At 39.4% G+C, this 25,898-nt stretch overlaps 1 protein-coding gene across 4 annotated transcripts in view; it reads right to left on the reverse strand.

Moving 5' to 3' along the window:
* Positions 1-8,900: 8,900 nt before the first annotated feature.
* The window catches only part of kank4 (KN motif and ankyrin repeat domains 4), an 84,286-nt gene continuing 67,288 nt past the window's right edge, over positions 8,901-25,898 (reverse strand). For all 4 annotated transcript variants that reach the window (XM_044361244.1, XM_044361243.1, XM_044361245.1 and 1 more), the window contains exons 4-10: positions 24,027-24,120; positions 20,101-20,364; positions 18,108-18,192; positions 15,932-16,151; positions 15,692-15,834; positions 14,796-14,996; positions 8,901-12,381 (exon numbers count right to left, since the gene is read on the reverse strand). In XM_044361244.1, the coding sequence (XP_044217179.1) occupies positions 12,262-12,381; positions 14,796-14,996; positions 15,692-15,834; positions 15,932-16,151; positions 18,108-18,192; positions 20,101-20,364; positions 24,027-24,120 (1,127 nt within the window). In that variant the 3' untranslated portion in view covers positions 8,901-12,261. The remainder of the gene's footprint in view (positions 12,382-14,795; positions 14,997-15,691; positions 15,835-15,931; positions 16,152-18,107; positions 18,193-20,100; positions 20,365-24,026; positions 24,121-25,898) is intronic.

The following is a 25,898-nucleotide window of genomic DNA, read 5'->3' on the forward strand; positions in this document are numbered from 1 at the left end:
ACATGTCATGTTAATATTGTTACTGGGTTTTCTATGATATACTTTTGTATTACTGGAAATTTTAAATTCAATAAACTTTAAGTCATAAACAAAATTTTACTATTAAACACAGAAAAACCAGACTATAATCAAAGATTACGAACAAGCCTTCATGGGCTGTTTGCTGTTTGTTAGAAATGAAGTAGTAAACCAAGGCCATAATATAGATTTTTTTGTGTGTGTGTGTTTTTGCAGTGCCACAATCTCAGTTCATATGTTTTTTTCTTCAGCAGAGTATCTAATTCACGCAGTGGAAGTATGCCTGAAACATGGATGAATAAGTTCCCAGAGACGCGGGTGATTTTGGCATCAGTGTGTCCCAAACAAACATTTGATGTGTTCCATTGAAAATATATAAAGAAGGCACCAGTACCCTCCTTGTTTTGTTTCTTCTATGTCTATGTTCCTCTACTCTCCAGAGAAAAAGACAAGTTCCAGTAAAGGGAAGGAGAAACAGAGGGTGAGAGGGTAAAACACTGTAGACTGAAAAAAGTAACAGGAGACAGGGGATGTGTGTAGTCCCTGGAGAGTAGGGAGGAGTGACAGTTCACTGGGGGTTTGATGGATGAGCCGGCAGGCAGAGCTGGCTGAGGATATGGGCGCTCTTTGGCCTGCCCATTGTTCCAGGGTTCCTGTTGCTCTTCATTGAAGATTCAGCCCTGCTAGTGCCCTACGCTGTCATCTTCCTGAGCATTAGAGAAGCGGAGGCTGCTCACTGGTTTGACTGAAGATTCACGATAACTGAAGGACTTGTGGTGGATCAAAGGCTTGTGGGTTATACTCTATGCTCTGTAGAGAATCTTCTGTAGTTTCTTGGAAATACTGTCAGTGAAGGCATTGATATTGTTTTCACTTATAGATTTTCTCCCAGTAAAAATAAATGAATGTAAAAAAAAGAAACATTTGGAAATGATCTTTGATTCTGAAGGGCTGACACCAAAACCAGAGGTTTATATGTTAGTTTTCTGAAATTGTTTCTGATATTTAAAGAATGAGTTAATGATACAGTGGGCAGTATGCTTGCAGGGACTTAAAATATTAAATTGTCTTAAATTCAAATGTACAAATATTAGTCCTGAAGTCATTAATTTGTCTTTAATTTCTCATAAGCATTTATTATATTTAAGATTAAAAGGGAAAATGTCTGCAAACTGTATGTGTATCACTTAAATCACTAACAAAGATGTCTGTATAGAAGGTAATATAACTCATTAAGAAAACACTGCTGCCAATGATAAAGAGTATACAGTAGTTGTTGCTTAATGAATTCTCTGTGGTTGCAATGAAAAGGGGAAAGCTACAGACATAACTTTTTTTATTTCAAGCTCTAGAGATTGACACTTTAGCAAATTGCTTGCAACAGTCATTGCATGTAGTGTGGGGGACAGGTGTTTCAAATCAGAGTTCTCAGGCCAATCAACCTGAACATAGAGATAAAGTCCATAAAGAGGCCAATCATAGACAAGAAAGGCCTCCAACATCAACATAGCCACATGTGAAAGAACCAGTAGAGGCTGTTGTAGCCTTTCTATGGACTCTGTTTCTAGATTCAGGTTGATTACCTGGAGATTTGAAACACCTGTCCCGACACCATATATGTCAGTTAGATGGCAGTTGGGTGTTTTCCTGAAGAAGTCAGTATGTAGAAATGTTATTTTCTAGAACTTGAATGTGTTGTGAGTTTGCAGCTTTCACCTCTTTTCTTTTATGTCTGCCTATGAGCCAGTACCTTACTAGAATAGGTGTGTGATTTCTTTCAGTTCTTCTTGAACAAATAAAAACTATGCACCTGAATAAAGACATTTCGGGAAGCAAAGCAGCAAGGAACTGTCACTGCACTGACTAGAGTGTTTCTGCCGCAATATGTTACTACTGCTTCTGATGTTTCAGACATCATTATTATATCAAGGTGTAGGGATGCCTCTCGAAAAGCAACCCAGCATTTTAAACCTTTTCATGGCCACTGGGGGCTTGTGCCAATTTCAGCAATGGCCACAAAGAGGAAGACACCTGCAACATATCCATGTGTCTTTACACTGGGGAGAGGCCAGAAAACTGAGCAAGACCTGCAAACAGAGTCCTCACAGATGCTTGCATGATAACCACAGAACCTTTTGTGTCGTTAACATTCCTATACTACAACAGTGATCTATTTTCCTGTTCGAGCCTTTTTAAAGTTCCTGTAACAGTTCAGTTTTTTTACGTACTGTGGTGACAATCCAGCCTCACTCCTCAATGACACACCTTTCTCTCTCTCTCTTCCTCATTTCTCTCTCTCAGCAACTATTTTTCTCTCCTCAGCTACAGTAAATGGATCTCATGTCGGACTCTATTAGTTAGTGGGGCATCCAGGTGGCTGAGTGCAGAACATTTCGTCTCTCCACCTGTCACTTAAAAAATGAATAAAATATTTTGGGACCCTGGAATGACAACTCTTGTCATGAAACTTATTTGAAAATAGCAACAGTCGACCTCAGTGGACTCACTTCTTCCTCCGCAGAGAAAAGTCCAGCATAAACTTGTAGCATATTAGATGCACATTTCAATTCGTTTTAGTATAAATTATAAAAGCTTTTATGATTTTGTATTAGTCATACAAATATTTAAATCAAGGTAGTACTAGTTGTATGACTAGTAATTGATCTATTTATTAATTTAAATGACATTATATTGTAGTATAACCTTTTATCCCATAAACTACACCTACACAAAAAACCTTCCACTGTGTCCCAGTATCACATAATAATTTACAGTATGTGTAATGTTCCAAGTATAATCTTTTTGCAGTTAGTATGCAATAAATTAACTTATGTGTTTTTTACTAAGACGGAAGAGGTACAAGATTTGTGCCATCGAACATCACCCTAACGGCAATATGCCACTGCCAATTAAATCTGCTCTAATCAATATTTTATATAGGCAGTGTGCTGTTTTCCTTTTCCAAAAAAGCAGAGAATTTAGCAGCTAAAGTGCCAGATATTTCCCTTGAAGGATATAGCTGGCAATTTTCTAATTTTTTCTAATTGTCATTGAATCTAATGTGCAGAGCCAAACCAACAATGCTTGTAAGTAGAAACTTTGTTAGCTTGTACTTGACAAGCTTGTTGTGCTACATGTCACAGCCTCTTGACTTTGTACTACATCGTAAATTGTAAAGAACTTAAATACAAAGTTTAGTAGGACCAGTTCATTCAAAAATATTGAATATTGCTAATGCTAATGTTGCTCCGTATCTGCTGCATGTGTAAATAGGTAACTGTTAGCTAACACATTAGCTACAACAACCTTACAAGATGTCAGTGTTGCACTGACCCTATGTGGTTATAAAAATTGGTTAATGCAAGTTTAAACTTTACAAACAGAAAATAAAAGTGTTTTAGTGTTAGTTTTATACTTTTAATATGCTTCATTTTTTTTGGGGGGGGGGGGGGGTAGTTTTTTCAGCTTTTCAGCTTCTCTGTTTCCTTTTCTGTATTACTTTGTGGGACAATACAGTATGGATCAACTGCACACTTAAAATCAGGGGTATTGAAATGACATTTTTGAATATGCTAAATTTTAATTTAGTAGTTTGTCCTTTCTAAACACCAAAATCCACATTAATCTAATATGTAGTATAGTATTAAAACACAGCCATACCCACACACCTATGTCATACTGTATATCATCTCTATACAAGTTTCATACACTACTGCTCCCGCTGGCTGGAGGCCCTCACTACACTAATTTTACTTCCATCAAAACTGAGTGCAGCAACAATCAGGCTTCTAATCTTCTTGGCTCTTTCATCCAAGAAAGATTAATCTACCGTTTTGTTTTTAGGGCACCGCACTTGCTGTTAAACGTGGCATAAAACAGAGTGTGTGCTTTTGTTTACTGTAGTCATTCCTTTAACCATTCGCCATTATTTCTCTCCTCTTTCTCTCTCTCTCTCTCTCTCTCTCTCTCTCTCTCTCTCTCTCTCTCTCTCTCTCTCTCTCTCTCTCTCTCTCTCTCCCCTTTCCCCATTATTTCTCCTTCTCTCTTATTACCTTCCCCTCAGCCATTGTGTCTGTGTGGTCTCTGAGAGCTTTGCTGAGAAGATGTAGGTTTATGGCCCTCCTGCATGAGAATCATTTCGCAAAATTAACAATTGAAGTGTTTCACAACCATTGCAGTAAAATGTGATTGTAAAAAGCAAACATTCAGTCTCCCTCTACCTCTTTTTACTTCTTTCCAATTGCATCAGCTTTTTTCATACGTTTTATCCATCCAGTCCCCCCCTTTTCTCTCTCTCTCTCTCTCTCTCTCACTCTCTCTCTCTGTCTCTCTTGGTCCATTTCATTTTACCTCTATCAGCACTTTTGCGTCTCCCTTTGTAACACTTTCCCTGTGTGGCACCTTTGTTGCCAAGATAAGGTGTTTCGACTTTGCGAAACGAGCCAGATCGGTTAATATGCCACATCTGGCCTCATAAAGTTATTGCAATAAAATCTCTTTCTGTTTAAAAAACGCAGTGAACACACGGCCACCCCTCTGCTACTTTCTCTCCCTTTTGTCTCCTTCCTTCCTCTGCCTCATGGATGACAGTTCCTATTATCTCCTGGATAATAAGTTGCACAGATTAGCCATGGGGGCAGAAGGAGCAGCAGGGATATGGCACCGTGTGTGTATGTTTATGTTTGTCTCTGTGTATACTGTATGTTTTTCTCCATTTGTGTGTATCTGCTTGTGTTTATCAATTTCTGTTTAGCTGAGTGTGTGGCCATGAATGTTTGCATCTCTGTATTTGTGAATCTGTTTGTCTTCCTGTGTGTCTGTGTGTATTTGTCTGTCTGTATTCATGGATTTCTTTGCAGCTTTGTGTGTGCATGTCCGTCTGTCTGTCTGTATTTGTGTCTAGCTGTCTAGATGCATGCCAGCATGTGTGTTTTGCGTCCGTGTGTGTGTGTGTGTGTGTGTGTGTGTGTGTGTGTGTGTGTGACACTGCGCCTGCACTGGAACACACTACAGGAGGAGTTGATGGGCTAAGTGCCATTACCAGATAATTACAGCTAAAAGTCTTCATGCTAACGAGGACGGCTCATCATCATGGTGCTGGCAGACAGAGAGGCCACAGAAAACATCTGCAATTCAGATTAGGAGCACTTGTGTGTTCAGTGTATGTGTGTGTGTGAGTGTGTGTGTTTGTGCACACGCATTTTATATTCCCATCCTGCTTTCTCTTCTATTTCTCTCTTTCTCTACTGTATGTGTGCATGTGTGTGTTTGTATGACATGGGGACCATTGCTTAGCACAGAAATTCACAATTTGAATTAGGAAAACATCCTCCTAGTGTGTGTGTGTGTGTGTTTTCAGTGTGAGGATGTACACACATGAATATGAAGGCTGTATATCAGTGTAATTGGCTGGCATAGAAGCCCAGTGTGAGTTGAGTTTGAGGGCAACCATACACTACACACAGTGGATTCCTGTAATGGGCTTACTCTTCACTCTCTGTGTTAGGCTTATTCCTCTCCTAAATGGTGTCTGTGGCACACGGAAGCATCCAGCAACAGGAACATAAAAATATGTAAAATGCAATTACACATAAACACCAAACCAGTTAGTTTACACTTTTGTGCTGTAGACAGACGGCATCTTTGCATATTTGTGAGAAATGAAGTTAATTAAATTTTCTTACCTGCTGGGACAGGAGAGGATGTTCAGACCCTGGTGCATCACAAATCTGCAACCTGCCTGTTAAGCCTTCATCTTTATCCTCCCCTGGCTCCCAAACAGGAGTTGATGAGGGGAGAACAACATCATTTTTATTCATTATCCTCTCTTCCTCTAACCTCAGTGTATGGGAATACTTAATGTGTGTGTAGGGAAATTCTGATCTGCCTGCCTGATGTGTGTGTGTGTGTGTGTGTGTGTGTGTGTGTGTGTGTGTGTGTGTGTGTGTGTGTGTGTATTCTTGCATGCACATGTTTACGTGTGCGTGTCAAAACACTACAGTGTCTATGTAATTTCTGCAGCTGGAACAACTCAAAAACAGCACTAACACATCATCCACTTCAGTTAAGAGCAAATCACTCTCCTCCTCTCAGTTTGTGATTAACAGCCATCTGTTTCCTGTAAAAATGAATTTCCAGTTTGCTTTAATCAATCAAATCATGCCAAGACGTTATTATATTGTTGTAAGAAAACTGCTAAGATGTTTGGGATGTGGGGTTATTAAAATAATAATGGCAATAAACATGATGTAATCCATAAAAATCCATAGACATGTTTTTTATTTTTGAATTACCCTGTTAGACAATAGCTGACCCAGTTCAGCTTTATTTTGACTTCATTTTCTCATTGTATGTTTCATACCAAGTTTTTCAGTGTGTCTTGCAGCAGCACCTCATGCAGCTTGATTGATTGATTGATTGATTGATTGATTGATTGATTAGCATTCACCCGCTGCACAACAAAGTTTTTTCATTTCCATTCCTTTAATGGTGACCAAACTGATGCTTGAAAAAATGTCTTTATAAGCGGAGATGAGACAATCTTCTTTTACTCTGAGCAGTGTATTTTTTCATTAACATTTTGTCTAGTGCAATTTTTTAAATCAGAAAAATCTGTGACTGGCACTAAACAAATCACAGCCAGACTTGCCGGAACAAAAGGAAAGAAAAACATTTGAGGAAATGAAGGATGCAAAGTCTATTGATAGCAGGTGCTTTCATGCAGACATAGTCCCTCAGGAAATCATGCAGTTAACATGGGATAATGATCAAGGTTATCTAATGATTGGCACACCTAATTGTCCATTACGTTGACTTCAGTGGCTTAAAGTGGAGAACTCAATGCTTCAGAGAGGACTGATTGTTGTTGGAGAATGTCTTAAAGCAGTGTTCATGCTCATAGTTTTAAATCAGGCAGACATATTTGTCTTGTGCCATTTTGCCCTGATACATATATTAACTATCCCAGTTGTTACCTAATTTTGCTGCACCCAACTCTCTTTTGGTCTGATGGCCTAAAATGCTCACTTTTGGTACCAATACTGTTTTTTCATAACTATCTTAGAAGGAGGAATGTCCATATCCTGACAGGATTTCAGTCAGGATATGGAGAATTAATCATTGCTCACCCTACAGAAGACAATACTGTTTTATTTCATGCAGCAACTTCTCTCAAAATCTTGTATAATTGTAGGGTTGAAATGCCACACTAGCAGCTTCTGTGTTCTTACCGCACAGTAATACCGCCATCTGCTGGTCTTTGTCTTTTATTACACCATAAAATAACTGGATTTGAGGCCATCACATACTTACACACATCAGCATTCAAAAGCACATGTTATCTGTTTCTGTGTTAAAATATCAACAGATGATGTTTCACAAGATTCACTATAGGGAATATATTAACCCTTTAACATCCAACATGTCGCTGGCAACCTGCTTAAGCCACTTGTAAGCGTTAGCATCACACAGTAATGAGTCAAAGCAATCGGCACAATTTGGCCAATTGGAGATAACTGGAGACACCAATGACACCACAATCTAAAAATTCCCATAAAGTTAGACCTAGAGGTCTGGAATATTATACAGGTTGACAAGATGTAGAAGGTATATGGTGTTCTGCATGGTGTTGTGGCATAAAGCATGTCCTAATTATTGTTATTCAAATATGACTCATTATAGACAAGGACCAAAAACACTTTTTTGAGCCTTATTTGAACTGATGTAGTTTTGTTTGTGTTTTAGCCACATGCCAAACAAACACATTTCCAGAAACTAGAAGATGTCACTTGTCAAATGAAGTCCAATACATGCATCATGGCCTTACAGTTCTTCTGTTATAAGCTTTAACATTTGGCCAAATAGGCGAAAATTCTATAAAAAGGGTGGATGTTAAAGGGTTAAGCAGTCAGTAAACTAGGATAGCAGATATTAAACATGATAATGAAGTAGTCCTAGATCCCTATCAAACAGTCAAAATTCACATTGAAAACTTATAAATATAATATATATGTGTGTATAGCAACACAATATGACTTGTCATTGGCATATTGATATTGTGCACATCAGGATGCAAAAATTTTCATATGAATCCATATCTGTGGGTATATTTCAAATTGAGTGTTCACATACAAATTGTTTGATGTGGAAGTTACTGCACATTGTTGGTACTTATAAATATAATTAAATAAATAAATAAATACATTTGGCTCAGTCACTATAAGTCATTTGTTGTATACAGTGACGATATAGGGCTGCCTTCTACGTTACTATTTCTATTGTTTTTGAGTTTTGGGTTAAATTTGACCCATACTTATTAAAAATTTCAAAAATTGTGATTCAAAAGTTGTTGTTACATTCTTCACATTCAATAAAATGCACTGAAATTGAACTGAATTGACTGAATGATCCTGTTTCAGGTAACATTGAACCACAACAGTGTGATTCCAAATGTTTTATCTCCCTAAACAAATAGCATAAAACCTAAAAGAATCCACTCTCCCTGCTCTCTGAAAGGTTAATTAAGGATAAGTCACTAGTTTAGTTTATTTATGACTGATAAGGTATTTATGTATGTATAGAGACTAATTATGAGGGATACTGTGAAGGGTCAGAATATTAACAGTATGTAAGGGTTAATAATTAGTAGTAGTCTTCTATGTATTACCTGCCAATTTATACATACATGAATTATTCTGCTTTTTTTTCGTTAAAATGAATGTTAGATTGTACGAAGCGTTGGATCAAACAGTTTCTAAAATGACAATTTCTCACTAATGTTTCATTAATTTTTTCTGAGAGGGCAAAGCTGGAAAACTGACACTAACATCTTATGTTTGAAGTTGATATTTTCTTTTGGAAATGAAAAAGGACAACATGAAATAGGCATTTAAGGAGTTTTAAATCTTTATTTATTTGTTTATTTAGAAGTAGTTCTCTGGTTTGTAACATACAAGCCCGTTGTACAAGGAATATTACAGAGAAGTACAGGTTTTTACATTTGACTCTGTCATATACATAAGACTCCGATTTTCAGACGGGGGGTTTCAAACAAGGGAGATGTTGCCCTTAGAGGTTAAGCAAGTGTCGAATCTGCTTCATATTTTCCCCCACAAATGTCAAAGGTAGCATTAAAGGGCACATGACACAGTCCACAACCTTGTCAGATCACACATGTACTATACCACCCAATAATCACATCATCAGGGAACACTCAACGTCATTTCCAATCATCCACTGCTGGATCCCCAAACCTCACCTCCAACATAATCACTGGAATATTTGTCCATGCATACATAAGTATACTATATATGGTAAAAATATAGCATTTGGAATAAATACTTAATATCATTTTTAGAGCAAACTGTCAGACAATACTTGTTATATACTTTTCACAATACTGTATGTACACATATTTGGCGGGATTTACTGGAACAGATAAAATATATATTTAACCCCATGTGAAACAGATTTGATTTCAGGTCTTTGGTGCTCAGCCAGTTATGAAACCTTATTACATCTGGGTCACACTGGATTAAACATATGGATGCGATTTCCATAAAGACTTAATACACAGGCACGGAAGACCAGATATACGACATACTTATCACAGTACAGATCTGATCATCCTTTGACTGTCTGAAATACGGGAAGCTACACACTCAAATTTTTGCCCCTTAATATACAGACAACCACAAATGATCAGATGTGCTGAGAAGAGTTAAAAGACAGATTTTCTAATCCTGTGTACTGTAAATGCAGCCTCATTGTCGAGGACATCTGCGCTACTTTGCAACTCAAACAAATAAAGATGAACTGATTACAAACCCACTGTTGGAAACTATTTATGGTGCTGTAGCCACTGTAAATAGAACTTTATATATAAATAAGATACTTTATATATAATAAGTCTATCTTCATATCAGTCTACATGGTTCCATATTTGCACCCATATTTATAAAGCGTCTGGGAATGAGAGAGTACTGGTGCAAGATTAGTGGTCAGATCACACTGCATCTCAGAAAGACAGCACTACATATGCATGAAACACTAATTTATCATGATTGAAGCAAACCAATACATTTGGAATCCAGCTTCCCAAAAGCACTAATAGGAGCTGCTGTTGTATAGATTTTGTATGAAACTAATTCTGACAATCTCAGAAGATCGACTGGTTGTCTGGAGTCTTGCCTACATAGAAAGTGAATTATTTTCTGACTTTAAGTGCAGACTGGATCTTCATAGACCACAGATATGGCAGTTGTTAAACTGAGTGGTATTTCCCTTTAAATTCCACCTTAAGTGACCCTAGCAAATCTTCTTTACCTCATGAAAAGCTTTGCTTCATCTGTAACAATCCCACTCCAAATGAGGGTGGAGATTATCTCCATATACCAGTTTCCTGAAAACCAGTAACTTCCTGATTTACCATACATTTGGGGGAATTTTGCAGCGGTCACCGAAGAGGAACTGTTAAGTTGTAAACATCTTATTAAACCAGTACTCCTGCTTGAAGATACTTTAGGAATATGGGTGTAGGTTTATGGTAAACAAGAGAAAAAAACACACTCTATGGAAAATGTCTCACCTCTAAAATGTAGGAAGGCCATTTGATTTAAGGCTTGACACAAAGCCAACCAACCTACCCAGTTTCTTACTGACAAGGTAGTATTCCATTGATATTGCTTCATCTTGGACTGCATTCCATTAAAACCCCATATTACTTTTCAGGTTTAACATCTTGTCAGTTTGCCTTGAAATATGAATGCCTGGAGGCAGAAACAGAATGAACTATTGTTAGTAATTTAAGACAGGCAAATTAGATCTTTGTATTCAGGGTTTTCTAAGAGATTAAATGTCTTTTGTCACACACAGTAAAAAACATCCAGACTCATTCCTATGTCTGCCATATCCACGGACAGTCTATGTCTCTGTTAGTCGCATGATCCATGCCGGTATAGTTATACTTGCTACATTTTTTTTCTTGGAATGTATCACAGCCAGCCTGACATTCATTGTGCATTTTGTAGCAGTTGCATACATGATTTGATTTGAAATAAGCAGGCGAACAAGACATACATTATATTTGAACTGAGGGACAGAGACAGAGACAGAAAGAGAGATGTTAATCATGAGAACAGACAGTATTACAACATACTGTGGTTTAGTACTATATGACAACCAGCAGGGGGAGTAACTGTGTATTGTCATGCAGCATCTTCTGTACGGTACAATCTTCCTGGTAGAAGACTTTAGTCTTTCTATAATCTGGTTATATTCTGGTTATAAAAATCATTTCTTTAAACATTTAATCTCCAACTGAAGCATTTGTTTTTCAGCTGAAATTCACAGATGATGATCACCCTTGCCCCATATGTGAAAAAACATGATTACTATGACAAAAACAATACATTGAATGATGTCATATATCCACTGGGTAATGCGAAAATTGACCAGAGGTTATACTCTATTATTTTGCTTTATAATTCACACTTTTAGAGATATATAGTTTCTTCTGGACACTGATATTAGAGGGGACTATTTACACAAACACAATTTAAAAAAAGTGCAGTAGAAAATACAGATTCTGTGTTTGTATATGATTATAATCTATTAGAATAACATTCTACATATACTATGTTCTTAATAATGGCTTATGTCCAAATATGAAAAGAATGATGTCAATGTCATAAAATAAAAGATAAAAATAATGTCATTGTTTATGTCATATTTGTATAATATTTAAAAGGTAGATCATGTGCTGAGTATTTTGCTTGAAGAGCTAGATTGATGATAATTAGCAGCAGTTCATCAGAGTATCTCTCCATCCACTTGCTACTCCGTCTTGCTTCATATTCTCATCCCGTTCTCCGAGCAATATCCTGTCAATCGGCCTTGTCACTATGGCAATGCCTTTTAATCAATGCGAACCAGCCCCCTTTTGTTTTCTGTCCACTTGGGTGGTTGATGCAGCATATCCATAAACACCCAGGGGGCATGTTGGCAGAGATGTGGAAGAAATATGTGAGCGTACAAATGTCGGACGCTCCAGTCTCAGAGGTTTGTACGTGAGCTCCCCAAGTTCCAGGGTAAACAGAACATATGCACTCTCATACAGAGAACGTCCTGTATGGTGTCACAATGTCTTTAGTTCAGTTTTTCCCTCTGTGTTATTGAGCAAAGAGGGTCTTGGAAACAGAGGTTGGGGTGGGTGAGCTGGAGGGATTTGGAGTGCATCGGCCTGGCTCAGTGGAGGTCCGTGGTAGAAGGGGGCTCTGAGGTTGGGGCCTCAGTGTGGGCCTTCAGAAGGTCAACTATGTCTTGGTGGGAGGCTCCCTCTGCCACCGACTGGGCTGTCTGTCCATTCTGAAGGAAAAACAGAGAGAAAATGTCACAGTTGCATTTCGAAGACAGTGCAGTGAACATTCTTATCCTGACAGTGGCAGTGTTGTGTTGGTTTAAGGCTTTTTTTCTGTGGCATGCGTAAATGCTGCTCCTGCCCTGATTCAGGCAATACTACTTTGCTGTAATCATTGGAAGAGCTGGAAATAATTAGTCATGGTCTTTTTATCATTTTTGAAATACAATATGCCAGTTGAGATTATGATTCGTCACACTTCTGTAAAAATGATCTAATTATTTGCTTCCCAAATTTAACATCAAAATATGCAACAATGACTATAATAATATCCATTAATAAGCTTCTTTGCATCATGCTGTTAAAATGTTCCAGCTTACAGTACAAGATATAAAACATCAGTAAGAAAACAGTGATATCACTTCTTGTCACATTAATATAAAATTATTCTAAACCCCGTTTCTTACAGGCAACGCCACAAATACTGCAGCAACACCAAGTTGAAAGTATGAAATTCTCACTAATATTGACACAGTAGGTTACTTATCAACCCCACATCTATTCAAATATGAATACCTTATCAGGGTCACTGTGGCTTGTCACCTTTAGCACTTTTTTTTTCTGCACACAGACACACACACACACACACACACACACACACACACACAGCGTGTATATATATTCTCTGTTTTGACAACTGTCAAACTTGTCAAGACACAGAAAGCTAAATCTGTATTTGTGTCCTTGTGGGTATCATTCTTCTGAGCAAACCTCTGCAACCATCCCTTTATAGTTTAAGTCTGGCTGTGTGCTGACACTGAGACATCAATTAAGACACAGAGCTGTAAATTTTCCTGGCTGACTGAACTGGCAATGTACTATAACACTGTTTGCAGCTTCCTTCATCATTCTTGCAATGCGTCTCTGTGTTTCCCATTCTTTTGATTGACGACAGAGGTCAAAAAACAGTGTGATTGTTCTGATTTATACTTTGCTGACAGGTTGGTGCTGCTTGCATATAATTCAAAATTGCCTGCCAGAATTGCTGCAGTTCCTCATTTTCTAAGTTTTGAAATGTTTGTCCCCTATTACAGTATCACTAATTATAGTGTGTGCTCATGTGTTGTCATGAAATCACAAAGCAACTGTCAACCAGAGACACATGATTGATTTAGATTTGAGAATATCTGTATAGACACATCTCAGTCATCCACACGGCACAGTCAAATCCAAAATAAACCATCTACTGGACTGTTGTATTGGATGTATTTCAAGATTTCGGCCAACTGTTAGGAAACATTTGAGGTGAGGTGCCTTCTGAGGTCCCATCCCATGGACTGGGCAGGTGGGAGTTTTGCTGTAATGTTATAGAGGTGCTAGAAGCAGGAGACAGGTGGTGTTGAATGGGGAGTGATGAAAACAAACTTAGACTCAAAGCCCATAGGTGGATGCAGGTGTGGGTATGCAAGGGTCTTATGAAATGCTACAGGAACAGCGGCAGCAGTGTTACAACTGTGTTTACACCATGGTTTACAAGATAAGTGCAGATCAAGGCCCCAGTTGTGACATTGCATTCCCCAACTGGGCACCTCAGACTGCAAAGTGGAATATGGTAAACCACCCAGTAAGGCCTTCTATGTTTGGGTGAGGCAACAACCACGGTGACCATATTTAGCCACTGAGGGAAAACATTATCTAACAAACACCCCTTATGCAGGGGCCAGGATCCAGCTACTGTATGGCTATTCCCTTAGTGGGTACCCCATGTTGGCCACAGAGGCACCATAATATCTAGAGACATACAGTATGTGTGAGCTGGGATCTAGGAGTCATATTGGTCATTCATGTAGCACAAACAGCAAATCATTAACAGCTGAAATGAAGCAGTGATTCCTGACATCTAAGTAAAAAAATGAACCCTTATAGAAGAGTCATAGCAGTCTAACCAGAGACAGCACAGACAGGAAATCCCCCCCAGTACTGATCTAATGTCTTCCATGTCACATCCTCTATGTAATATATAAATAAGCTACTTTATGGGACACAGGTGACCCGATAGCGTAGTTGTTTATTTTCCAACAGAAAGCACCTTTTTTGAAATATGTTAACACATGTCTGTGACTGAGCATATTTGGTCTGGGTTGAGCCTGTTATTTACACATCATTCAGACATATTTAAAGCCTGGCACAACACTCAGGCATCAGTTAACCCATAGGATCATCAGTGCATCAGTGGAGCAGCACAGTTTATGCAGTGAAGTGTGGTTAGCAGTGTATAGATTTGTGGTGAAACAAGATGATGCCTTGATTTACATCCAGAGGGATATGACACCTCACTTTCATACCTTCTTCAACATCTTGGATGAGAGGTGACACCAAAATTCAAGTAGATGAATTTAAACATTATAGTATAACAGTATACCTTGTCTGTGAGGCTTGTGTCACAGCGTCCCGTCTCCAGCAGCAGACAAACGATGTTAGTGTGTCCGTGTTCACTGGCACACATCAGAGCGGTGGAGCCCTCACAGTCCTGGGCATTTACATCTGCGTTGCAGCTCAGCAGCAGCTTCACCATGGCAACGCGCCCATGGCTCACCGCAAGCATGAGTGCCGTCTGGCCCGTCTAGAAAAAGAGTGAGAAATAGAGAGAATTACAATTAAACAGTGAGGGGGCAGGTATGAGGGAGAGACAAGGAGATATAATAAAGAGCGATGCAGGGTCAGGATGCAACACAGAGGGAGAAAAAAGAGGGATAGAGGAAGAAGAACAAGAGGAGGTGTGAGCAAAAGTGACAAAGTCAGATGGGGAAAATAAGTAAGGTTTAATTAAATCTCTGTATCTGGAAATAGACTGCTGGTGACTCAATGTCTGATTACAGGTTAAACCTGCAACAGACGAAGTCTCAAAGTTAATTCTTAAAAGCATCTGCATGAAGATAAACTTCTTACACTGTGTTCATGAATTCAAAAATGTGTATACAGCACATTTACAGGTTCCTGTGACCTCATTGTACTTCTGTAGTCTAAAATGCTATTCCCTCCCTCTTAACAAATTTGTTTAGTTTCCATTAAAGATGCTCTGTTGTCGGGAAAAAAACAGCTGACGTTATGCTGTATCTCTGCAATGTGACCTATTTATAAGAAACATCCCCTGATTTCTCCAGAGGATTTATTTAATTCCCATAAGCACTATGCCTGAAATATAACTTCATTTACAGCAATAACACCTCATACAATTCAGCAGATCCTTTCATAGTAAGTCAATTCCATGACTTTACTGGGGAACCCATTAATAGGTGCTACCATACAGTATATTACCTGTCTGGAGCGTGCGTTGACATCACCCAGCTTCAACAGTTGTTGCGCCACTTCCAGATCATCAGAGCTCTCAGCAGCTGTCAGTGCAGCCAGCATCACTGGGGTATAGCCAGCCTTGTTCACATTATCCGTTTCACATAGACCTGAACATACACACACACAGGGAATAAGAGAGTTTTTATACAGGATTAGATCTCCTTACCAAGCAAATAACTTGCAATGTGTGTGTTTGCATCTTACCAGTATCCAGCAGCAGTTTGACCACTGGAAAGTTGGAGTGTGACACACTGTAGTGGAGGGCCATATTCCCATTGCCATCTGTCAAGTTAACTACATATGGCAGGAGAGTGGGTGTGGTCAAACCCACTTGCCGCAGGTATAATGTGACAGTATCTGCCTGCGAGTCTTTCTGACTGGAGATCTTGAACCACTCCTGATAAAGCACCACCAAAACCTGACGCTGAGGAGAGAGGAAGAGGAGAGAAAAAAGTATAAAAGAAAATATAAAAGCATTTTTATTGTTTCCTGAACATCATTTAAATAGTTTGGACCATTGAGCAGCTTGTATTTTCAGCCTGAGGAACAGCACTGTAAGAATCAGAATCAGAAATCAGAATAAGAAAAACTGTATTTATCCCTGCAGGGAAATTGCTTTGTTACAATTGCTGAAAAGTTCAACGTGCAGTTAGGAAAGAGGAAGTATAGTAAAGTAAAAAGGTAAAAACTACTATAAAATAAAATAGTAATAATAATAATAAATACAAAGTAAGTAAATAGAAAAATATACAAATGCAAATGTGCAAGTAATGTGTGAGGCAGAATCACAGTACGGACAAAAGTGCAAAAATGGAAATATGAAAAGTAGATTAACAGTAATTTAACAGTAAATCAACTGTGATGTGCAAAGGTAAACTTAATGAAAAGTGTAATGTGGGTCAACAGCAAATTAACAGTATGTTATCAGCAGAGTAATGATGTTGGAAGCTGGAGTGTGGAACTTTTGTCTCCCCCTTTTGGCAGTGAGAGTAATTACAAAAACACTGTTGACACATGCTCATGTCATAGGCTCCACCACAGCCTACTCTGTCGCTACTGTTACAGCTGTAAGCCATTCAGTCCGATAACATTTGGAAAGTCTAGAAGAGCCGGATGATTTAATTATTTTATACCAATTCGAGTTAGCAGAGGGCTAATTGGAAGTTAGTTGCTTGGCCGGCAGAAGTCTCTCTCTTCTCAATCAATTTGCTGAGTCTGTTTGTGTCGGCCACCCTCAGGCCTCTGCCCCAGCAGATCAAAGAGTAGAAAATGGCACTGGCCACCACAGACTCATAAAACATCCACAGCATGGTGCCACAGCCGTTGAAGGACTGGAGCCTCTGCAGGAAACAGAGCTGACTCTAGCTCTTCCTGCAGAAAGCCGCAGAGTTCCTGGTCCAGTCTAGCTTGCTGTCTAAATGTACACCCAGGTATTTGTACTCCTGTATCATCTCCACTATGGAAAGAGGAGAATCTCTTGAAGTCTACCACCAGCCCCTTTGTTTTGCTGATGTTGAGCTGCAGGTGGTTCAGCTCCTACCAGTCCACAAAACTGTCCACCACCCTCTGGTACTCTGACACATCCTCCCTTCTGATGCATCCAAAAACTGCAGAGTCATTGGAGAACTTCCTAGAGCTACCTAAAGTCCGAGGTAAAGGGTAAAGTGAAAAGGGGAAAAGACAGCCCCCTGTGGAGTTGAAGAATCTGTTGAAGAATCTGTTGAAGAGACAGTTCAGCTCGTCAGTTCTGTCAATGTTCCCATCAACCGTCTGACTGCTGGGCTTGTAACCAGTGATGGTCCTCATGCCTCTTGACACCTCCCTGGTGTCGTTCTGCTGCAGCCTCTGTTCCAGCTTCCTCCTATAGGCCTCCTTTCCTTCTCTGATATTCACTGACAGCTGTTTCTGGACCCTCTTTCCTGCCTCCCTGTCCCCTGACCTGAACACCCTCTTCTTCTCATTCAGGAGTGCTTTGATGTCCATGGTAACTTAGGGCTTGTTGTTGGGAAAACAGCAGACAATTTTGACCATAACAGAGGTGTCCACACAGAAGTTAATGCACTCAGTCAAACGGTCTGTCAGTAAGCCACATTACTCCACATTATTCTTCTTATTGAAGTCATAAGCTCTAAAAGAACATCCACAAAGAATCTGAAGCATTTTCCCAGAACAAAAATCATTTTTATCACTGTCTCAGCAACTAAATTTGGAAAAGGAGGAGGGCATCATTTTTCCAGCATTAGACAAAGATACACATATAACAAAAGTCTGTAGTTTATAACATGTGTAAGTCACTCATTTTGCAGTCAAATCAGTTTGAAGTACAGAGATTCATCAACCACATCTTTATAGAATCAAAATGGCAAAAAGATATCCTTACCATTTCTTTATCTGGGGATGAAACCTCTTCCATGCGGTCCTTTACATAGAGGCAAGCGTCTATAAACCCCTTGTCAACTTTCTCCCTAATAACAAAGAGCAGAAGACAAAGTAAGAAGTGTGTTTTTTATCTATTCTGGATATGTTTCTGTAATATTCCTTGTCTCAAGAACTTTCAAGCAGAGCGGGTATATCTCGCAGTGACAAAACCTCCAAATTCAACCCAAAACAGTCCCCATCTGTTCTTCCCATTGTTTTCTTTACTTTTTTTCGGGTTTAATGTGGAAATACCATCAAGTCTGTATAGCATATGGCCAAGAGACAGCTACATTGGTTCCTGTGTAAATTCTGTCTGGGATTAGAACAAAAGATCAAAGATGTCTTGTGGACTTCCACGGCTCACACACACATCAGTCAACAGTCTGACACATTGATAGCACATGCAAACCTCGATGGTAACAGTTTACACTGATTCACTGCCCAATAATAGCAACAAAGTGCTCCTACTGATCATCAATCATGCATAGTCATACTGTACATCTCAGGCTGCAAATAGCCTGCCTGGGTCACACTCTCACTGTGTACTGCACTCAAGCAATAACACACACATACATGCACAAGCACACACACATACAAATGATCAGACAGGTGCTGAGTGATGACTTAATATAAATCCTGCCTTCTCCCAGGGGCCCCATCTACTGTCTGGCCCCTTGGCTCTCAGCCCTGTCCACATACCTGAGATCAGTCACTGACATGTAGGACAACACTGCCGGTTATTTGCTTTTTGTCCCAGGTCCCTGGCACTTAATGGAAAGAAGTGTATGTATGTGTGTCTGCATGACCACCTGAGACTTCTATTAAAGTGAAAGCTGCTTATACTGAAGTGTGTTGGAGCAAGTTATGTGTACGTGTGTGCTTGTGTGAGACTTACTTTAAATGGTATACTATGCAGGATTTTCCTAAAAAACCTATAAAAAAAACAATGTATAGACTCATACATAAACAATCCCTCTCAATCATCACTTATGACCCACTAGAAGTGTGTGTATTTATCTGCAGAGACCCTGCCCTCCGCCTGTATTATTTTGCTGTGTTCGGGACATTTCTGGGCATCAACCTTTGGGTAGTGGGTATGTAGCCCCCAGCCAATAACAGCACGCAGGGTGTGAGGTCGGTACTCATGGTGTAGTAACCACGTTACATCGCTATCTCCGTCTCTCTCCTCTACTCCGCTCTGCTCTCTGTGTCTCTGGCATGGATGTATAAAGAGCTGCAGGTATGTGTGTCTGCTTGACAGAGGGTGGGGCTGAGCTACACACACGCAGAGCAGAGAGAGTACAGCAGACAGGATGAAGCTCTGCATTCAGACAAAGTCCGGCAATGCTGCACTTTCCTGCGGGGTTGTACGGAGGTGTGAGCGTGTTTATTTGTGCTTTAGAACGTAACCGCCATGAAACAATCAGAAAATAATGTTTTATTTATCTGATTCATTGCTTTGTTCTCACCAGCAAGGCTTGCTCTCTTCATTCACTCTCCAGCTCACTCGACTACCGCTGCTCTCTCTTTCTCTTTCACTCTCTCTCTCTCTCTCCCTCTCCTCTCAGCTCGCTCTGGTCAAGCTGGGGAGGAGGGGCCAACTTTGAATGATGTGTGTACAAACACCAACCGACAAATCCTGCGTATCATACTTTGTGTCTTTTCGTGTGTGTGTGTGTGTGTGTGTTTGAGGACTATATTTAAGCGTCAGTCAGCACCTGTCTCAGACAAAGTATGCGGGCTGCAGCTGGACACAAACAAAGAACTAAATTGTGCCTCAATGACATCACACGTTGCGCATCTCCATGGGAAAAGTCACCATGTTAAGAAGTATGTTAATTGGTAATACTGGTAATATAGCGAGACGCATTGTTGCCATGGTAGCTTTGGTTTAATTAACCTTGAGCACTGATTCAAGCTTTAAAGGCCCCCTGTTTCACTGTTGTCTGTCTCACCCTTCAGCCTGTTCTTCCAGCAATTCTTGGCTGGTCTCTGGATCCAATAGGCCTCTTTCGCTCTCTTTCTCCGCAGCCGCTGCACCTCCTCCCTCGAGTAAGACCTCTGCATCCTTCCCCTGGGTGTCTGCTACCTCCTCAGGCTTTTCTTCCGGCTGGGGCTCCTTCTTCTTCTCCTCCTCTGGCTCTGAGCTGTCTTCCTCCTCTGCTTCCACCTTGGACTTCTCATCTCCACTTGACTCCTCGCTGGATGTGGTCTCATAGCTGTAAGGTGACAAACGTGTGCAAAATTTTGAGAGAAAAAAACACCAAAATATCCAGATTATTCCATCTAAAATAAACCTCTAGCATACTCTAGACTGTGATTTTAATGATTTAAGGTGACATTCAAAAAGGCAAGAAATCCATTTTTAAATTATTCTGTAGGATTTTGCTCATGTTTCTTCCCAAAAAGTAAGCATGTGTACAGAATTTAGACATACACACAGGCACCCACATCAATGAAACACCCACGCAGCTAAGACTAATACTACTAAAGCAGTAAAGTCAACATGGGCCAAGGCTAGATACATACTAACAGGTCGTTCCCCTCTTCAACTCTAATACAGCCTTGGCCCACATATCCATAACATCCTACACACAGTTAAACAAACACATAAAAATCCATAGGTATGTTTGCACGCTCACACATGTGACCTTGAACAAAACGCAGCCTTGTTCGGTAGAGAAGGATAACGATATATTTAGAGGTGTGGAGGCTGCTGATGTTGTGTGTGTGGGGGGGTGTGATCATTGGGTTGTATCATGATCATTGACCTCAAATCATCAACCTCCGTGACGCCAATGATCAGATAAAGACTTATTTTGAATTTCAAATGATTCATGCTTCTTTGTAGGCACACACACACACATACATGCACCACAAGATACCACTCTGGGGCCACAACATTCCCTGGATTCCAGAGGAGCTCAAGGGAGAGCAAAGATAGGTTAGATCATCCAAAGAAAAGAAATACAAACAGCAGTGCACTTCCTGCTGCGGACAGAAGTGTAAAGATAGTCAGAGAAAGTATTGTTTGTCTCATTCTATAAAAAAAAAAGAAAAAAATCTTCTCACTTTTCTTTTTCACAATCAATCAGCTGGACAGAAATGGATACATATTCATGGTCCAGAAAAGCAAAACTCACAAGACACAAACTAGACGTGGATAATCTTACTTAACCTATTCAAGGTATGCCTATTGTATAAAACATACTCATCGTACATTTATAAAGAAGCTGACCCTTGCACAGATAATTCCTTATTTGTTCTGGAGAATGGCTGTTAGGGTATGTTTGTAGGTCATTTTAAAACAGGGAGGGAGGAATGGATCTCATCCACCGCTCTGAAAAAACATAGCAAAGGCGAGCAGGTCATAAAACACTAAAGCTCAGGAATGTAAGAACCAGAATGCAAGAATAAAATAAATCTACTAATGGCAGCAATTTCCTTAATATGCAGAAGGTGATGCCACTCAGGCACTTTAGACAGAGCAGTCTCATACAAGTGATAAGGAATATTAGGGAAGATAAGAAACAAATGTATGATTAGATGTGTTAACGGATCTAGAAAAGCCAAATTTAGTATATTTTACAATTCCATTAAATTAATAAACTTAGTTGCTATGCATTTGGTTTTTCTTGTGATGAATTAATTATCACTGCCAATTTAGGGGATATCATACAAAATGGGATTGAATGTACTGTACAAATAAAATTTAAGATGAAACTTTCCTTCATTTAACGTGAAAGAACCAGTAAGCTTACACACTTCTTAGCTGCCATAGCTTTGACAGAGAGGTGGATCACTGTTAAGCCCATGTTGTGCACAAATGGGTAATTACTATGCATATGTGTGTATCTGTGTATGTTTTTCATCTACAAATGTGTCTGCGTCTGCACACTGTGAGGACAAAAGGTAGTCAACACAATCACATTGAGGGGACTTCCTCCCATCTGGGGAAAAAACAAGTTTAACCAATTGTTATTTTAAGGTTAGAGTTGGTTTTTGGTTAAAGTTAGATTTAGCTTAGGTTAGCTTAGCTAAGAGTTATGGTTAGCCATGTAGCAATTATGGTTAAAGTTAGCGTACATGTAAAGGGAATTGAAGTCTGTCCAAACAATGCTCCTCACAAGTTACAAAAATTATAAGTTATATGTATTTGTGTGTATACAGGTGCTTTGTGTTAACACTGTAGCACCAGGCAGCTAACTACTATAGCATCAGACCAGCCAGAAAGAATAATCTTCCGGCCTAGGGACACACCTTTGTTCTTCCAACCACCTCCATCTGCTTACTTAAAATTCATCAGCTTTCACGAACACACACACACACACACACACACATAATGTTACACATTGCATCCAGCATCCGCAAACGCTGACATAAGCACACTTGCCCAAAGCACTGAGGTATCATCATCATTACTGACAAAAAAATGCACACACATCACATAATTTACAATACACATTACTGTACACAAATTTTCACACTCGCAGTAGCAGCAGTGAGGTCAAATACGGGGCAGTGTGTCTCCAAATGAGTCTCAATTGAGAAACAGCATGAAGCAGATGTGTGAGACACAGCTGGACTTAGTTCACAGTGACTGCATTCAAACTCAGATGAACAGTGAGGAGGCTGTCATACTCAGCTAAGTGACAAATAATTTAGAGTGAATGCTGCATCATTAACAAATGGACAGTTCATTTGTATCTTGAATTAATATAACTTGTGATATGAATTGACCATAATAATGGTGTAGCCTGAAAACATGTGATCGTCATCATTTTTCTTAAAAGGAGATGTATACTGCACATTTCTAAGTCTATACTTATATTCTGGGGCTCTACTGGAATATCTTTGCATGATTTACATTTCAAAAAACTCACTCACGTATTTATCTTATACTGGCTCTTTATGCAGCCCCTCATTTTAAGGCCCCCCTCCCAATGAGCCCACTCGGCTCTGATTTGTCAGCTTCTGGAAGCTGCCCCTTGGCAGACCTCCTGCAGCTCCAGAGGCTATGTGAACAGTGGTGGTACGATTTCACTTCTTTTTCTCGTTCTTTACACAAAATGGAAACTTCTCAAATTCATCTGTACATGTTTGAGCCTGAATATGATCTGAAATATGCAACCTTAGCAACAAAGCCTACAGAATGGAAGGTCGTTTGTGGGCATGCATGAACAGTCTGATGTCATCATGAGGAGGAAGTAGGGGCAACATTGCAAATGAAGCGTTCAGAGCTGGCTGAAGCCTTGGCTTTTGACTTGCAGGGATGTATATAGACTAGAGACTATATAGAGGAGAATAGGAGAATACTGTTCTATTGATGAAAACTGATAAATTGCTCCATCTATACCTAAGGAAATGCAAACAATTAATCTTGAACATTCAACACAAAGAGAAGACAAACTTGATTGGATGGATGGATTCCCATCATGATGATTCTGTTAAACTATTTTCTTCGCATCTCTTGCTCTTGTGCACTTTCTACAGGAGAATCATATATCTAAGTATCATTTCTCATAATACCTTTTCAAGGATTACCTGGAGTCATTTTACATAGTTTTCTGGCTAACTGGCTCATCCAACTGAAGCCACTTTGCAGAATGTAACACACATTAAATCTGACAACTCTGAAAGGTGAAGATATGTCATCCCGGTTTTTGAAAAATGAAATGAAATGGAATCAGAATGAAATACAATATTGCATTCACTCTGCAATAATGTCCACGGTGGATGTATAAGGGTTAATTATCCCGTAGAGATGAAAAGCAACAGTACACAGGCAGACACACACATAAAAATGCACAAAAACAAACTGCAGCCCACATAAACATATTAATCACACAGAGATTGGACACCGATTAAAAAGAAGATTTACCCTCCATTCACCCCAACAAACTTCAGGTTTTTCTTGGCTCCCTTGTTCCCCTGCTTGTCAGCAGCACCATTTTTCTTCATAATAGATTTGAGACCTGGTGAAGAGAAGAACAGAGAGCAAGAATGAGAGAGAGAGGGAGAAGAACAACAAAAAGAAAGAAGGAAAATATTCATTAGGCTTCTGTGGAATTTGTGAGTGTAAATACAAAATACAGGTTGTTTGCCAGTGTCTCATATGAGCATATAAGAAATGTAAAGGTATAGTAGGAAACTTAAACTGCTTGATTGAGGTTATAGAGAAGTTGTCTTCATGGTTTAAAGAAACCAATGTTGAATACCAGAGACTAAACCATTGCTTGATGCATGAATGAAGACACAATTATTTCTACCATACTTGGACTTGTTGTACATGTATCATAGTTCAATGAAGAAAATAAAGATGAATGGCAAATGAAAGGAAAAACCTGAAAAAATGGGTGGAGGCATGAGTGGTTGCTTTCTTATTTGACGAGGAATCATGTGTGCCTACGGTATGCACATCTAAACTCAACTGAACACCTTTAAATGTTACTGTGACAAGCTCTGTTATTGAGAAGCCTCTAAATAACATACCTGCACCTACAAAGGTACAGCCATTGTTTCTGCCATTTCTGAAAATTCAACTATAAGTCCCTCTGAGCAATACATCGCACTGATATGGGATATTGTGAGACAGACATTAATGGTTTGCACATGTTGGCTGCATTTCCTTGTGCAAGTATATACTGTATACACATCCTGTGCTTATTTCTGTATGTGTTTATGTCTCTGAGTGTGTGAATGTCTGTGTGTCTCTGAGAAAAGACTTTGAGTCTGTAAGGTATATTGAAGAACCTCTGGATGCAATTAAAAGAACGTGCAGCTCATCAAATACTGTGGAATCCCTGAGTTGGCAGAAAGAGAGGAAACTCAGCCCCCATCTGTATACTCAATACAAAGACAATAACAAATCAAATGTTACTGAGCAGTACTGCATTGTCAAGGGAAATTGCTATTCCAAACAGGAGTGCCTGACAAACATTAGTTAATGTGAGGGCATAAAGTATTTAAGGATCACTCAAGTATTATTTGATGACAATTACACTAACAATGGATTTGCTATGAGTAGGACTCTAAAGGACATGTTCAAGAAAATCAGCTGTATCAAATCAACTTCGTATACCAGTTATTTGGGCTAGTTCAAGACCACCTAAAGTATTTCCAGGGCGATATACACAGGTCAAGATTATAAGCCTTATTGACAACATACAACCTTGACAGGCTGACTTATGTATGTAACTACCCTATAATTGATTCTGCATGGGCTCCTTTGCTGACTCCCCCTGGCTCCAAGCCCGGTATGATTGTCTTAGTGGTGCCTGACAGCAGACATGGTGCAGAGGCTCTGTAATGTTTTATGCAAGGACATAAGGATGTGGCTTTGGGCCAAAAACCACCAGCTAAAAAGATCCAAGCGACCACCATCTAAGAATAATGCTTTTATATCGAGGAGATAGCAGCAGAGAGAAAGGAAGTTTAGAAGATATTTGGCATATTAATACATCCTTTTGCTAACTTTTAATACATAAAACAATGCACGATTTAACCTTCCCCCACTTTGTCAGAGACACTCTGAGATGTTTAAATCATCCGATGATGACTGGGATGAGTGAGATGACTGGTTTCTGTTTCCAAAAGATGTAGAAGTGAAACACTGATGTAATTTGAGGTAAAAAAAATCAGAGAAATCAAAGATGTAGACAGAAACCACAAAGAAAAAGTGGCAATCTTATGAAAATGTGTATATATCTAAGAGCACACACAAAAACACTTAAAAGCACGCTTACATACTGTG

Source organism: Thunnus albacares, chromosome 9 (assembly GCF_914725855.1).
Source record: "Thunnus albacares chromosome 9, fThuAlb1.1, whole genome shotgun sequence".
Taxonomy (NCBI): Eukaryota; Metazoa; Chordata; class Actinopteri; order Scombriformes; family Scombridae; genus Thunnus; species Thunnus albacares.